General features: G+C 39.2%; 1 protein-coding gene across 6 annotated transcripts in view; it reads left to right on the forward strand.

Annotated features, from left to right (window-relative positions):
- The window catches only part of slmapa (sarcolemma associated protein a), an 86954-nt gene that overhangs the window by 57208 nt on the left and 13928 nt on the right, over nt 1-15818 (forward strand). For 2 of the 6 annotated variants that reach the window (XM_085407062.1, XM_085407061.1), the window contains exons 5-22: nt 338-400; nt 1335-1430; nt 1804-1875; nt 1967-2107; nt 2199-2336; nt 2709-2877; nt 3641-3691; nt 5645-5794; nt 7477-7542; nt 10720-10779; nt 10923-10994; nt 11264-11344; nt 11747-11806; nt 12587-12712; nt 12945-13019; nt 13114-13214; nt 14870-15074; nt 15169-15286. In XM_085407062.1, the coding sequence (XP_085263188.1) occupies nt 338-400; nt 1335-1430; nt 1804-1875; nt 1967-2107; nt 2199-2336; nt 2709-2877; nt 3641-3691; nt 5645-5794; nt 7477-7542; nt 10720-10779; nt 10923-10994; nt 11264-11344; nt 11747-11806; nt 12587-12712; nt 12945-13019; nt 13114-13214; nt 14870-15074; nt 15169-15286 (1844 nt within the window). The remainder of the gene's footprint in view (nt 1-337; nt 401-1334; nt 1431-1803; nt 1876-1966; nt 2108-2198; nt 2337-2708; nt 2878-3640; nt 3692-5644; nt 5795-7476; nt 7543-10719; nt 10780-10922; nt 10995-11263; nt 11345-11746; nt 11807-12586; nt 12713-12944; nt 13020-13113; nt 13215-14869; nt 15075-15168; nt 15287-15818) is intronic. The other 4 variants (XM_085407066.1, XM_085407065.1, XM_085407063.1 and 1 more) reach the window with 3 other exon arrangements.

The raw sequence follows: 15818 nt of genomic DNA on the forward strand, positions 1-15818 counted from the left end.
TAGATAAACATTACTGACTGACAAACAGATATTGAAATGAAAGTTATTAACGGAGAGTCGTTCAGAGAATTCTGAAGCTCAAAGTGAGTCAATGAAAGCAGAGAATTATATATTTCATGTCATGTTTTAATGATCAGAGATGTAGTCAGACAGAAGTGGACACTGTTCCTGTGCTCTGTCTTCATGTATGTTTGTTGTTGTATGTTAAGGTCAGCTTACTCTTTAACCTTTGGTTTTTCAGCTGTTTATTGACTCCTTGCATTCAAACAAAAGGCTGAATGAGTCTCAGACAACTGTCAGCATGTTTCCATGGTTTGTATTTGTGTTCGTTTTTTAGGTTGCAGCCAACACTCCCAGTATGTATTCTCAGGAACTGTTCCAGCTCTCCCAGTATCTACAGGTAACACACTGACACCTACTGGACATATTTGAGAACTACACTAACAATAATGAGTCTGAAATGTGATTGTGCTTCTCCTTATTTTCTTATTTATATAAATATGTACAAACACAGTTAAACTGGTGCTTGCTCACATACAAATAATCATGGTGAGCCATAAGGTCAGGCTTCGGACTGCTCTAAACAGCTGGTTTATGGCTGTTTTTGCACCATCTATATGATGCCATGCAGAGGGATATCCTTCATATAGTTATCAGGCTTGAAGGCTCCACCCACCTGCTGGTCAACCCTTGTGTTTACCAACAGGAGCCAATCAGAAGAATGCAGGCTTACTCTGTTACACCCCAAAGGACTAAAGTTATGAAGCTGGGAAATGAACAGAATAGGTCTGCTTTAACAAGACAACATTGGTAATGTGAAGACTTGACAGGAGTATTTCTCTGATGTGAAATTGATGTGAATTTTTATCTGATAAAAAAATAGATTACATAATGAAAAGCATACATCAGAGGTCATTACTAAAAACCAACTTTCTATAAAGCACAAAGAACTGAAATGAAGAATACATGTTTAAATTATTTCTAAAGGAAGAGTGAAAAAATCTGATTACTGGTTTTGTTTTTATTTTTAATTTTTATATTATCCGTTTTTAGCTACAATCACTTAAGATTGTAGCTAAAAACGGAACCATGTATAATATTATCATAAATGTTGATGCACTGTACCAGAGTTGGCTTAGAACTAATTTGCATCCTCATTCCCTCGGAAGGTTCCAAGCAAAGATTACAATAAACCGCAAAGAAAAAGCAGCTAACTGAAGTTAACTGGTGCACTAATATTAGTGGATAAAAATCAGACATTGTCATAAATAACTGTGTAAGCTTTTGTTTGTGCTGAGTTATTTTTCATCGACGACCTCCCTCTCACTCTCTAGGAGGCCTTACACAGAGAGCAGATGTTGGAGCAGAAGTTAGCCACTCTGCAGCGTCTGTTAGCCACCACTCAGGAGGCCTCAGAGAGCAGCTGGCAGGTAGGAAATACCACGTTTCATTCTTCATTCTTCACAAGTTGAGGAACAAGTGCAGCTGTGATCATGCTTTCTGGCAGCTCAGCATTTAGTCTTTTTAGTAACATATAAGTATAGTGTTTCCCACAAATCACAAATATGAGCACAACAAAATGAGGCACAGCACTTTCATTGGTTATTTAATAATAGAGCCTATATAGAGTTGTGAACTTGGATTCACCTCGAGTTTGCAACATCATATCTAACTGCTCATATTTAATCAGGGTCATTTAGTACACTACGCTGCGATTAGTTAAACTAATTTGTGTTGTTTTCATCTATAGATGGTATCTAATGTGATAAGGACTGCTGTAAACTAAGTGTGTGTCTCCTACAGGCTTTGATTGATGAGGACCGTCTTCTCTCCAGGCTGGAGGTGATGGGCAGTCAGTTACAAGCTTACTCTAAGGTATACATACACATAAAAAAATAGCTGCATACTTCTACAATGAATCAAAGCAAAGTTAAAATGATCATCGCATTTTAAAATTCTCTTTCAGTCCCAGACAGAGGAAGGGATCCGTAAGGAACTCTTGGCTCTTCAGGAGGACAAACACAACTACGAGACAACGGCAAAGGAGTCTCTGAGGAGAGTTCTGCAGGAGAAGATTGAGGTGGTCAGGAAGCTGTCAGAGGTGGAGGTACAATACACATGTGTATATGGTATGCACAGAATGAAACTAATTAAAATTTCTAAGCTTAACATTTGGTGCCATCTCTGTTGTTGTGCAGCGCACGCTCAGTAACACCGAGGACGAGTGCACCCACCTGAAGGAGATGTCTGAAAGGAGTCAGGAGGAGCTGAGGGAGCTCGCCAACAAGTACAACGCGGCCGTTAATGAGATCAAAGAGCTCACTGACAAAATTAAGGTAACCGTCAAGGAAAAATTATTTATTTTCCTGCAGCATTACTTTATTTTAGAACAAGTTTTATTTAAATGTGTTTTTGGGAGATATATTTAGAATAAAATTATCTACAAATTCAGTAGAGGGAATCTGTGCTCATTTTAAGCTCATTTTGTGTTTTATCCTTAGACTCTGCTAGAGCAGCTTTGCATTATTTATAGTTCAGAATAATCCTTATTTATCAAAAATGGGAGCTGTGTTTTATGTAGCATATAATCTTTTTTTCTATTTGCTTTCTCCCCATTTCCCTCCTTATTCCACTTTTTTTTACCCTTGTCTTTGTCCTCTTCTGTTCCTTCCTTTGGCTAACCTCTCCTACGTCCTTTTCTCCTCCAGGCTGCAGAGGGAAGACAAGAGGAGCTCACTCAGCGGGGCGCGACAGAGAAGAGGGAGTTGGAACTACGGATTGAGGAAATGGAGGAGAAGGAGCAGGTTCTCCAGGCTCGCATCGAGGCTCTGCAGGCAGACAATGACTTCACCAATGAGAGGCTCGCTGCCCTGCAGGGTACAAACACACGCGCGCGCACACTTCAATTCATGTGGCATTACACAGACTTGGACGCTTAATCCAATCATATGGTTGCGTAAATCAAAGCTTGATCCCAAAATGTAATAAAAGCAACTGGACAGCAACTTCTCATTCAGGAGGAGCTCAGAGTTGATCTGCTACTTGCAATTAGACATCTGAGTGTATTTAGGCATCCGATTAGGATGTTGGATCTGTTTTGCAATAGTTAATGGAGAAAATGACAAAAAGTGTATTTTGACTAAATTGTGAGGAGGTCATATTACTGTAGTATGAGACAGGTGGCTGGTCAAAACAATTTATAACAAATGAAAGGTCTCCTTTTTACCTGTGCTTTAATAACATGCTCATCCTCTAGTCATAATCCTTTTCGCAGCTTAAAAAATGCCAGCCCTCTCGTGTACTTTGTGGTCCAGTAACTTAGAATATTTATAAACATCATAGCCAATTTCAGTTTTGTACTGAATGACCTGGTTAAACTCATGATAGGTTGGATACATTAAATGATGGTTTTTCAGTCACCTGGTGATCAATCTGCATCATCTGCATCTTTACAACTATACACAGAGCAAACACACTGTCCTATTTAACCCGCTGGCATAGTGATCCCTTTACGCCAGTCACTTTAATAACATAGCGCCTCTTGTGCAGGTCAGATCATGTCTTCGACCTGTGCTCTGACTTCCTGTCAGTCAACACTTCTCTCTGCTTTTGTTGTTGTTGTTGTTGTTGTTGCTTACAGTGCGGTTAGAACAGCTACAAGAGAAAAGCATTAAAGAGAACAACAGTCTGGGTGAGTCCACATGTCCTGGGTTTGCGTCATCTGCATCACCGTCTGTTTGTGTATCTCTATCACTTCCTCAGCCTCCACTAATGATGCATGACAGCTTCCTGCATGATTTCCATGTAATTTCCTGTTGCTTGCTGCTCTTATCACTGAACTTCTATCTGTCTGTCACGGGAATCTGGGTGTCTTCTGTTTTCGTCTTGTTTATGGTAGCATGACATCCAGCCTTCGGGTTTCCATTTCCTCCGGTAGTTTATATCTTGGTGCAGGAACTGAAGCGTTCAAATAAGTCCTGAGAGTATTCAGAAAGTGTCATCTTTTTCCACGTTTATAATCAGAAACATAAAAACTGAGATAAAATGACCTAAATTTAAGTTTTCAAATATTAGGAAGGTTTATAATAATTAGTTTTAGGTGATGTTACTTATAGAAATACGATGTTACACAGCAATATTACTGGGGGGTTAACAGGAAGTTAAAATAATTTATCAGGAATATATCCAGTTTTGAAAATCAGTGGAGAATATATTGGGCATGGTTGTCAGGCTCAGTTGCAGCCCTCTCCTCTTATACAGACCTATTATATGAAAAGTGGCTGCACATGAGCGCACCCTGCAGCATTATTGACTAACTCATAAGTCACCAGAAATGGGAGCTGTAGGACCAGCATCATTTATGCTTATTACAGTATGAAATATAGCAAATATTTCCAACTTTGTAAAGGTTGTTCTTATTATTCCAGTTATGACTTATTTGAATAAGTAAACAAATAGTAAAGCTTTACACTGCATGTTAAAACAAATTAGGGGATTAAGGCACCGCACACTAGCTGCATCCATCATACAGTATGTGGGTTCTTGTGCAAAAAAACGTTGTGGTCATTTTCCAGAGATTTTTACGGTTCGCTCACCAATAAAGCAGCTCAGTTTTATAGTGTAACTACATATATCTCTACAATGATTCCAGCTGATGTAAGATGTTGCACTAGGCAACGAGAATAGAGGGAATAGAGGCGAGTTCAGAATTGATTGAGCAACTTGAGCAAAAAACTTTCTTTGTTTGTTTCTCAACTCTTCAGCTGTGATTCTTCTGATGCCATTAAGAAATGGAGGGGAAGCTTGATGACGCCCTTAAATGGCAGCTTGAGCTGTTTGGTTTAACTTTGCTGTGAGATAGTGAGAGGAAGAAAAATGTCGTTTGGAGAAAAGTGAGCGAGATAGGGTTATTATTATTATTTTTGGTACATTCTGAAACTGGGAGTTGAAATGTGAAAGTGGGTCTCTGACGAACAGGTAAAAAAATATGACGTGAAACTAAGGCGAGTAAATATTTTACCTAAAACAACCAAAGGTTTGCTGATGCTGTGGCTCTGGTGATCTGAACTTTAATTTATGTTAAATTAGTAGTTTTTACCCCTCAGCCGTAAAAGGCTGATGAGGTATTGTTGTCACACCGCCTAAAGCGTTTTCTTTTTAATGATTGTTCAGGGGTACATCTTTTCCTTAGGGATTAATAAAGTATTCTGATTCTGATTCTAAAGTCTTTTGAAGCCAAAGTGTTTCATGTGACCTTCAGTTTCAGCTCTGTGTGAAGCCCGTAGGATTTGTACAAGGCTTCATGTCCTTTAAATAGCTCGATGGTCGGTATATCCACTGGTGATAGTGATGGAAGTTTTTTTTCTGGGGCTTTTTGGATAATCTGGGCTGTTTCTCTGGTTTCCAAACTGTCCACTGCTTTGTTTTTCTTCCTGTGGGGGGAAAAGTAGCCTTGGTCACTGATTGACTTCTGGTCATTGAATGCCTGACACTCTGAACATGAATGCTGCGGGTGACTGCCTCACTGCACACCTCGCCACAGTAATCACCTTATGACGGAACCCGCCATCATTTAGACTCTGTGCTCAACATTTCTGGTGACATTTCGACAAAATCGTCTATATCTGATCTGGTCACATGACAGATGTCGTCACTGTCCCCCACGGACCAGTAGAGGAGCTTGTCGAGGACAGAGATTCCACACAGCAGATACGCGAGAGCCAGGAGGAAGACGATGATGAGGAGGATACAGACACCGATGATGGTGCAGTTGGGGAAGATGAAGATGCTGATGGTAGTTTAATTATCATAATAATAAACTATTTAATTTATATCGAGGCTTGTTTTTTAAAAAGGTTTTCCTTCACAGAATTAACAAAACAAAATGCTATTGTAATACAAATAATTAGAAAAGCATTTAGGGAATAATTTGCTCTTGATATTATTTGGGGGGGGGTTCCCCAGGTTTTTAGATTTTTATTTTTTTTATTTTTTTATTTATTCATTTATTTTTTTTAACATTGATCTTTATTTTAGGATACAGACAAACACTTTCTAATTTAAAAATGCATTTTATTTTTTTAATCACTCCTTTAAACCCTCTTAGTGAGGAACTAGTTTTACCTAGTAATTTATGAGTGCAGAGTGACCTTAATCCCGTTCAAATCTGCCATCTCTAATTACTCCAACCAGGAGATCATGTGCTTGGTTTGGTTTCTGTCCTCTGGCAGGATTCAGGATTCAACTGAACACTGCCTTCTGGGCCAGTCGATCAATGCTTTTTCTGTTCATGGGTTTGCATACTGTGTAATGACACAATATCTCCTAAATTGGTGCCCACAGTGGTCCAAAATGTGTTGGATTTTTTCCCCTTTCCGTTTCTTTTTTTAATGAAGTGGGTTAAGATCACAGACACTATCCAAGTTTTTTTTTTTTTGTTTTTTTTAAACAACAGCCAGTTAAACATTTCTGCCACATCATATTACGCATGACTATCCTCCAGTTTTCTTGAAATAACCTATTTCAGACGGTGATACTTTACTTAAAATGAGCCTCATATTTTGCACATTTAAATGATAACTTGTTTGATCCGAGCCTTGAATTCAGTTTTTGTGATTTGTTAGAATTTTGGGAGTTAAACTGTATCATCTTTTTGATTTCACTTTGTTTTGGTAAAGTCTCTACTTAGATGCAAAAATGAGGTGGAATTATTATTATCATTATTATTATTTCTTCAAAGTTCGAGCGGACTTGTGAAAACTGTTGGGCTGGTTAACTCGTTATTTCTTGTGCGTGATGTTGAAATGAAAACTTGCTGGGAGGCTTTGTTTCCTGTCTGCTGTTTGCTTGTCCACATCTTGTCTGATGTGGTATCTGTCCAGAACCTTTGTGTTATAACTTTCTGTCTGAAGAGACCAATTTTGGCTTTAATTTCAGCTCCATCCTTTTATTGTGCATCTATCTGTCCTCATAGTTCTCTGTAAATCGTTCTTTCATGCATTCTACCTGCTTCTACCTGTTTGTCCATCATGATTTCTGTCTTTGGTTCTACCTGTCTGGTCTAAAACCGGGTTGGGTCTGGAGAGCCAATTCTCCACTGGATCCTGTTCCAGATTTGTCGATCCTTAAGGACAATGTTTTGTGATTCTGCTTATCTAATCCAGAACATTAAGTTTTATGGTCTGCTCTTCAGTGTGCTTATATTGGCTACACGGGCACAAGCACGTAGGATGCAGTAAACCCACTTGTCTTGCAGTTCAATATAATATTGCAATAAAACCAGTTTAGAATCAGGACAAATTTTAAAAAAAAAAAAAATCAAAATCCAGAAATTCAAAAAAATTGTATCGATCTGCGTTAAATCCATGGTTCAATTTACCCTGGCATTGATAAGCAGAATCAATAAAATCGAAAAGAAATACCGGGCTCTGCTCTGATAGTCTTAATAGTAATGTCAGTTCTCTGTGTTTCTATCAGACAACTGTCATGTTAACAACAGCGGAGGAGACTCGACTAGAAACCAACAATTAATTGACTGTCCGCGTGAGTACAAGCATCCATTTCTGCTGTACACCGAAACACTTTTTCCTCATTATTTCCTTTACTTTCTTCCCACGGAGGCCAAACAATGCCAGGAGAAGCCAAATGAAACTGTCAGAGCGCTTAAGTCATAAAATGAAAAGCACAACATTTAAGTTATACTTAGGCAATTTTTATTTTGTTTTCCTCAGAATTATAAGATCTGGACACTAACATTTAATAACTAAAAATTTCTTCCACTAAATTCCAATAATACCATAATATCCCACTTTGTAATGATTTTAAAAATTCTAAATTTCGAGATGTGATGTAATGAAATCTACATTTTTCTTACTCATTCTTCACATGCCTTAACACATCATCGCATCCTTGGATTTTCCTGGTTTAAAGTTGTTTCTGTTCTTGCTCATTCTTCTTTACTTAACTAGTGAACTGTGATTAAATCTTTTGGATGAAGATTGTTTTTCTTTAATTGGATGTTTCTTCAGAGCAGTTTTATTTTGTGTGAAACAGGCTGGTAAAGAGTATTCTGAGAAAACTGCAAGTGTTCTTTTCATAAAGATGGGCTAAGCAGCATAAACTTTTTAAGGTTGAGTAGTATTAAGTGTAGTATTTAAACCTTAAGCAGCCAAACTATTTTATGCAGATATAATTGTTTAATGGCTATGTTTGTGTTTTCATGGTTTCAATCAAATGTTCTTTGCTGCTCTGGGTCTTTTAGTTTGTTCACTGCAAAATATCATGTAGTACAAAGTAAAGAATAAAAATAAAGTATGATTTTAAAACAACACAAGAAACAAAACAACATCGATTTCTAGCACAATTTTCTATTATCCTTGCCACACCAAAGGATGATCTCTTAAAGAAAAGTTGTAGATAAGGTTGGGCGATATGTAAAATTTTTCCAGTCCAATAACCGATGATAGGCGATATATACATGCAGATGACTTTTTTTTATTGGCGGAGCAATGTGATTATGCACAGACTGATTTGCGTGTTTAGAATTTATACGTTTTGTTTGGAGGGAATATTCTACCTTCTTTTCACTGCGGCCACAGTGATGCGGACGCTGCACCGGTCCATCGTGGTGAAGAGAGTGTAAAAGCGAAGCTCTCAATTTACTGGTCGATCTACGTCCCTATCCTCACCTATGGCCACGAGCTGTGGGTAGTGACCGAAAGAACGAGAGCGCGGATACAAGCGGCGGAAATGAGCTTCCTCCGAAGGGTGGCTGGTCTCTCCCTTAGAGATAGGGTGAGAAGTTCAGCCATCCGGGAGGGGCTCAGAGTAGAGCCGCTGCTCCTCCACATTGAAAGGAGCCAGCTGAGGTGGTTCGGGCATCTAACAAGAATACCTTCTGGGTGAGGTGTTCCGGGCATGTCCCACTGGGAGGAGGCCCCGGGGCAGACCCAGGACACGCTGGAGAGATTATATCTCTCGGCTGGCCTGGGAACGCCTTGGTGTTCCCCCGGATAGGCTAGAGGAGGTGGCTGGGGAGAGGGAAGTCTGGGCTTCTCTGCTTAGGCTACTGCCCCCACGACCCGGCCCCGGATAAAGAAGAAGATGGATGGTTTTTTTCTGATGAAAAAAAAACAGTCTATACTACTCTGCAAGAGCGACATCTTGTTTTTCTGTCAGCAGCAGCACATGAAATTTACCTCACTGCAGCTGGTACAGACATGAATGAGCTCTCTTTGTGATTATTCCTAAAATCACAGCACAGCTGTTGTTTTTGACTGTTGTGAATGAAGAGAGCAAATATGTGTTATTGGGAAGATTAAGTTAAAGTGTTAATACCATTTGTCAGATCATTTGAGCAGGCTTTAGCTGAAAAATTGTGAAACTAGAGGTTCATCATGAGGAACCAGGACCCACCTAAGCCTTAATTTCAGTTTTATTTTTCATGGTTCTGTGAGAATAATTAGATTACATTTGGAGCCTGGTGATGTTTCACTGACCAAATGTTCCTGCATATTGAACTCTTTCTTCCTCTTTTTTAAAAAAAAGCCCACGCATATATATTGTTTGCTTTGATTTCCTTATGGCATCTTTTATTCTTCTTCTCCTGGAGCAGTGTTTTTTCCTGCATGCTGCTTTTATGACTTTTCACTAACGTGAAACAGATTTTTTTTTGCTCCCTTTTATTTTTTTTTTCCCCCTCGTCTTCCTTCTCTTCTAGTTTCTTCAATTCACATAACTTTGGAAATTTTACCTTTTTACACATTGACCATGTCTTCACTCATACCAGAAACAGATTGAGTAGCAAGTGTGTGAAAACATTTGAGGAAACATCATCCACTGTGGAATTTTTATTGCTGCTGTACCTTGTCGGTTGATTACATTTACTGTCAGCTGTCAGCCACATTCTGGTGTGGTTTATAATGCACAGATGGAGATTAGGACTTTAGATCAGTGGTTCTTAACCTGGGTTCGATCGAACCCTAGGGGTTCGGTGAGTCGGTCTCAGGGGTTCGGCAGAGCCTCCACCGTGACATGCACCGCTCATTTTGTGCACCAATAAAAAACATATCTATGTCTTGAATTTGAAAAAAATCATATTTTATTTTTCACTAAAGAGGGGTTCAGTGAATGCGCATATGAAACTGGTGGGGTTCGGTACCGCCAACAAGGTTAAGAACCACTGCTTTAGATGAAGCTTTAGTTTTAAGGTCATTTGGAATTGATTGAAGTGAGCTGTGTTAATTTTGTAGTTTAATTTCACATTTATTGTGTGAACAGCTAATAACAGCTGGTAAGCGTAGTTTGGCTTTTTCAAGGGTCTCGATTGCATTAAGTATTTATTTTTTATTAACTTTATTTCCACATTTGAATTCAGTTAGTTTTTGCTGTACAAAAATGTCATTGGATTTATCATACTGAATGTAAGGATACATAAGTGAGATGTCACTGCAGTAGTGATTAATTACTTCAAGCTGTCAGCTGGTTCAGTGTTTTACACGTTTTTTCCTGTCGTCTGATAATTGTGTTAAAATGATTCATCTCTGATTCAGCTGTTCAGTTTGAGAAGTTTGAAATAAAACATTACTTTTTCTGAATTTGTATACTAACACTTTTACTAACCAACTGCTAATCCAGCTGATAATGGTGGCAGTCAGATTTTATTTTCTGACTTTTTTAAACTGATTCCTTCTGGTTTTCTGTTTTTTTTTCTCTCTGCAGCTGTCATAGAGCTAAAGAAGACCGTCAGTGATTCACTCCACAAACTGGCCAACTTTGATGGTAAGTTAATAACTCAGTTTCTTTTGGATTTCTTTTGTTTTTTGAGTCCTGATATAGATTCATCCATGAACAAAAGCAAGCTAAATGGATTGCTGTTTTTTAAAACCTGAACTGAAATTTTCACCCTGATGTTTCTGTTGAAGTGATGGACGCCCACTTACAGAACAACCAGACGGCGGGAGATGACATCCTGACCAGCCCTGATCGACTCAAAGGTAGAGAACACACCAGAGTTAGAAATTAGGTTTTATGATATTGTTTTATTTTTTTTAAATGTTCAGTTTTAATGATCCCAAAATTACATTTGATTTAAGTAGAAGTATAAATCTACCTGAACACTGTGCATGTGTTCCAGCTGATTAAAGTAATTTATTGGTTTTGAATTTGATGGCACGAGTAAATGTTGACTGTCAAGTGATTACACTGTAGTTTTTTAGTTAGTCCTGGCTGATGTGCATGTTTGTTTTCGTGTGTACGTCCACAGGGAATCAGATGGATGCCAAAGAGTCAGACATGTCCGACACTCTGAGTCCCAGCAAAGACCGCAGCAGTGACGACACGTCAGGTCAGTGAAAACACCCATACATTCTTGCTCATCGGTTTAAGTCTAATTTTGGCAATTCCAAAATTTGTCTTGTGTTTTCTCAGTTTTACTGGAAAGGTTTTTCTTTTCCACCTAATTTCGAATAGCGTTGACATCTGTTTAAAGTTTAGCTGTTCTGTCTCACACTGTCTGCTCTTCAATCTTTAATTAATCATAGAGTAGCTTTACAAATTACTGAGAATGTTTAGATTTTTTCCTGAGGGTCATAAATGAGTTGCCTGAAAGAGATTTGTGTTATGTATCTTTTAAAATCGCTTGTTCTCTCTAGCAGTTTATTATGTCAGTATCTGATTCGCCTTGAAACTGCTGGAGTATAGATCCTAAAGCAGCCACAGGAGTTTTACGCGTTTTTGTGTGTTTCAGATGGAAACATGAACGACCAAGAGCTGAATGAACCCCAGAACAGAGTAGCTCTGCTCAAAGGTAACTGTGGCCGTGCACCTGTGATCATAAACCCCAAAACACCGGGCCGCCCAGTTTGATTATTGTATTTAACTGACCATTAGGAAGATGTTCAGCTGTGCTGGTCCCTGAAGGGCCTGGTGTTTTTTCCATTTTAGAGTTTGTGTCTACAGACTGTATAAAAGGCGGATGAAGCGAAGCCTGAAGTGCCTTAAACTCTCACCCCTGCTAATGGCCAGCAGGGGGTGCCTTTGGGTGCAATAAGAAGTCTAGGTGTATTAAATATGAGTGGGGGAAAAAGGCCTCATTGCCATGACCTGTGACCTCAGTAAACTATTTCCTGCAGTTTGTGGTCTCAGGCGATATTTTAAATAAGCGCATTTTTTAAAGCTGGGATTGCATTTACTTATGTCTAATATACACATGTAAATCTGAATAACTGAACCAGGACGTCATAGCAACTTCATCCGTCTTTTCAATAAAATATCTACTAGCTACTATCTAGTCAGCTGGACACCCCCCACCGCCCCCACCCACTACACTCCTGACTGACTGAATAAAATAGTCCAGTCAGTTATGTTCAGTAAGTTGATATCCACACTGCCACCGTGTGCTCAGTCATTTATTCATATATGTATTTATTGAACAGTGAAGAAGTTAAGTCTGGAAAGTTCCTGTTTTTTGAATAAAAATACAGATAATTTGTAGACCCTGACTTTGTCATTGAATAATAATAATAATAATAATAATAATAATAATAATAAATAATGTACTTAACATTTTGTATGTGTCTGTGGTTAGATGAGCTACATCGGGCCGGTCTAGAGCCTGGAGACACGGAGCAGGTCATCCACCATCTCCACAGAGAGCTTCTGGAGGCCCAAGAATTAGCCAACACCGGCAAGCAGAAATGTCTAGAGCTACAAGGTAACAGTGTTCTCACAATGCTGTGGATTATATTTTATAATTAGAATTTTAATTATAATTAATAGCTCGCAAACTTTGTTTGAATTAAAGTTTACCTCATACATTTTTACTACAGTATTGTTGAGTTTGTGAGATTACAGTTCTTGCCCTGCATCGCTTCAATTATACGTTGCATGAAAATATAAAAGAACAGTGGTATAAACATAATGACTGTGTGACTCTTGGTGTGCAGCTCTGTTGGAGGAGGAGAGGAGGAGTAACTCTCAGCTGACTGAGGAGTCGACCAAACAGATCCAGTTCTTGCAGAGTGAGTGAATACAGAGAAAAATATGTACTATAGATTTGTATCAATAAGTATTTAGCTGCCACATCTCACTTCCTATGTGCTTGTGTGTTTTTAGCTCAGCTTGGGAAGCTTCAGGCTGACATGGAGGCACTGAGGGAGCAGAGGGAGAGCACCATCTGTAGCACCAGAGAGGAGCTTTACTCTGCCCAGGAGGAGGTACCTCTTCACCTACTGTTGCTTCCAGTTCTTCATCATAACTCTTCCTTACTTCTCTTCCATTCTGTCTTGAAACCTCTCTTGGCTAATGTGTAACATGTCAGACTCTTCATGGACTCCAGGGTTTGAGTGGGTCATTAATAACCCTTTAAAAGTTGAAATTGCTAATAACAGCTTAAAAAAAAACTAACTAAAAAAACTGAACTAAAACTAATAAAAGGGAAAATTTTAATTAACTGAAATAAGACAACAAACTGAAACAACATTGTGTGCAATTAAAAATATTCAGGGAATGTCTTTGGGTTTACTCAGTCTGGTTACATTTTTTTTTAACACACAAGTCCTCAGGAGGTTTTAGTGCATCTTACTAGGGGTGCAACGATACACAAAATTCACTGTTCAGTTCGGTTCAGTTCAATACTTTGGTGTCACACTCCGATACAATTTTTTTTTTAATTTGTCATTTATTGAAATTATAAATATATATTTTAACTCAAAAGTACAGTTTTTAAATTTAATGCTGAAACAACAAAATAATTAAAAAAAAATCTATCTGATTGAGGAATCACTCATCTTTGGAAAAGAGAGTTTATTACAGAGAAATGGCTCTTTCCAAAATAAAAGCTATACTATACTCTTCTTCCGGGGTATATTCTCAGCAGCATATTAAACATATCAGGTCCCCATAAGGTGCTAACGGCTGTCTAAATGACTCGGGTAAAGTTTGTAGCATGCGTGCTTGTTGTTTTTGTCTGCTTCCAATTTGCACTAGGATGATGTCGGTGTAAATGTGCAGTCATATTCGTTGTGTTCCCACTAGTGCTGTCAGCGTTAATCTCGTTAAAATGACATTAACGCCATAACGCAGCAAATCTCCGTTAACAAGTTACCGCAGATCGCCCCGTGCGTGGGGCTGGACGGCGTCAACACGTTAACAAGCTAACTGCGCTAACGCACTAGTTCCCACCCATGTAATTGAGCATTGCGTGGCACATCCAACATACTGTTTTACTTTTGTCCATGACTCGCTTACCATCAGGGTCATGCTTCACATGAAGACCAAAATAGTTCCAAACGCCAAATCTGAATGAGGGTGGGGGAGGTTCAATTTGCCATGTTGCAACGAGCTTAATTTTTGTCTTGCTAGCTTGTGCTGCGCTCAGTGGATCTGCGCTCGACAGTGCAGCCTAGGCAGAGTAGTCGAACGCAGATCCACTGAGCGCTCAACACAGACAGCATCGTCAGAAGAAAAGTTGATAAAAGAAATAAAAAATTTGTATTGTTCAATATCGATACAAGTATCGTTGCACCCCTACATCTTACATCTTGCCTGAGGAAATATTTTTAAAAATATTTTCTTTTGAAATCATTGTAATAATAACAAACATTGAAACTAATAAAAATGAAATTGTAACTAGACATTCTTGTTTTAAAAATGACAAATAGTAAACAATGTGACATTGTTCGCTCATAGTCCTTTCTAAGTTTATAAAAAACATTATAAGGATTTGTTTGTTTGTTTAAATGAGTCAGGAACCCTGGAGTCTCTGTCACTCATTCTTCGTTATGCAAAAAGCCTCCCTGTTTGTCAGTTTGCACCAAATTGTAGTCTCATGAGAAAGTGACCGAACCACCGATTGTGTTTTTGCTCTCAGATTCTTGTCCTGCGACACGCTATGGAGGCGGCCACGGCGGAGCGGGAGCGTGAGATCACTGTCCTGCAGGCAGACCTGGTCAGTGTGCGCTCCGAGCTAGAGCACTGGAGGAACACAGCCGCCAAATACGAGGAGGAGATCGCCCGGCTGCAGGAGGCCTTCACGCAGCAGGAACAGCAGCAGACTGCTGCCAGCGAGCTGCAGGGTGAGCACTGCCTGCATGTTTGTCTGAGGCTGTCTGTTCATGTCTTTGAATCACTACTAATCATAACTGTGCATCCTCTGTCTCGCTGCCACAGTGGAGTGCACTGCATTGCACCAGCGGTGTACGTGTTTGCAGCAGGACTGTGATGGCCTGAGAGCTGAGAGGAAAACACTCACAGAAAAACTGCACCGCCTGGAGGCTGAGCTGAGCAGGTACACACACATTGCTTTAAATTTTTTTATCTGAATCCACTGTTTTATTTTATTTTATTTATTTTACTATACTGCAGTGCTGTCAGAATTATACAAGATCACATTTAATTATTTGTCAAAAAAAGATCCACACAGCTATAAACCATTTTGAATATAGCGTTACTAAATAAACACCACTTTGAAACTTATATTCTCTTAACTGGATCTCAAGCTGAGAGTCTCGAAACCTGGAACATATCAAACTTTGTTAGGTGGACGTTAAAGTCTTTTGACAGGCGTGATCGAGTTGATGAATTCTGGCCCAGGACGGCTCTCGGGAGCAGTGCCAAGTCGACAGATCAGGTTCAGAGTTTGGATTCAGCATTAAAGGGCAGGCTGAGGGTGAGACTGACAGAAGGAAACATGGTGTCCAGCTGATTCAGGCAGAGAAAGACGAGGAGATGACAGCTGACTGACAGCTCACTGAGACTATCTGCCAGATTTGTTCTCCACTGAGAGAAAACACTGCTGCATGTTCTCACCACAACCACGT

Source organism: Rhamphochromis longiceps, linkage group LG5, assembly GCF_057381845.1.
Source record: "Rhamphochromis longiceps isolate RC_006_pf linkage group LG5, R_longiceps_female_GT1.1, whole genome shotgun sequence".
Classification (NCBI taxonomy): domain Eukaryota; kingdom Metazoa; phylum Chordata; class Actinopteri; order Cichliformes; family Cichlidae; genus Rhamphochromis; species Rhamphochromis longiceps.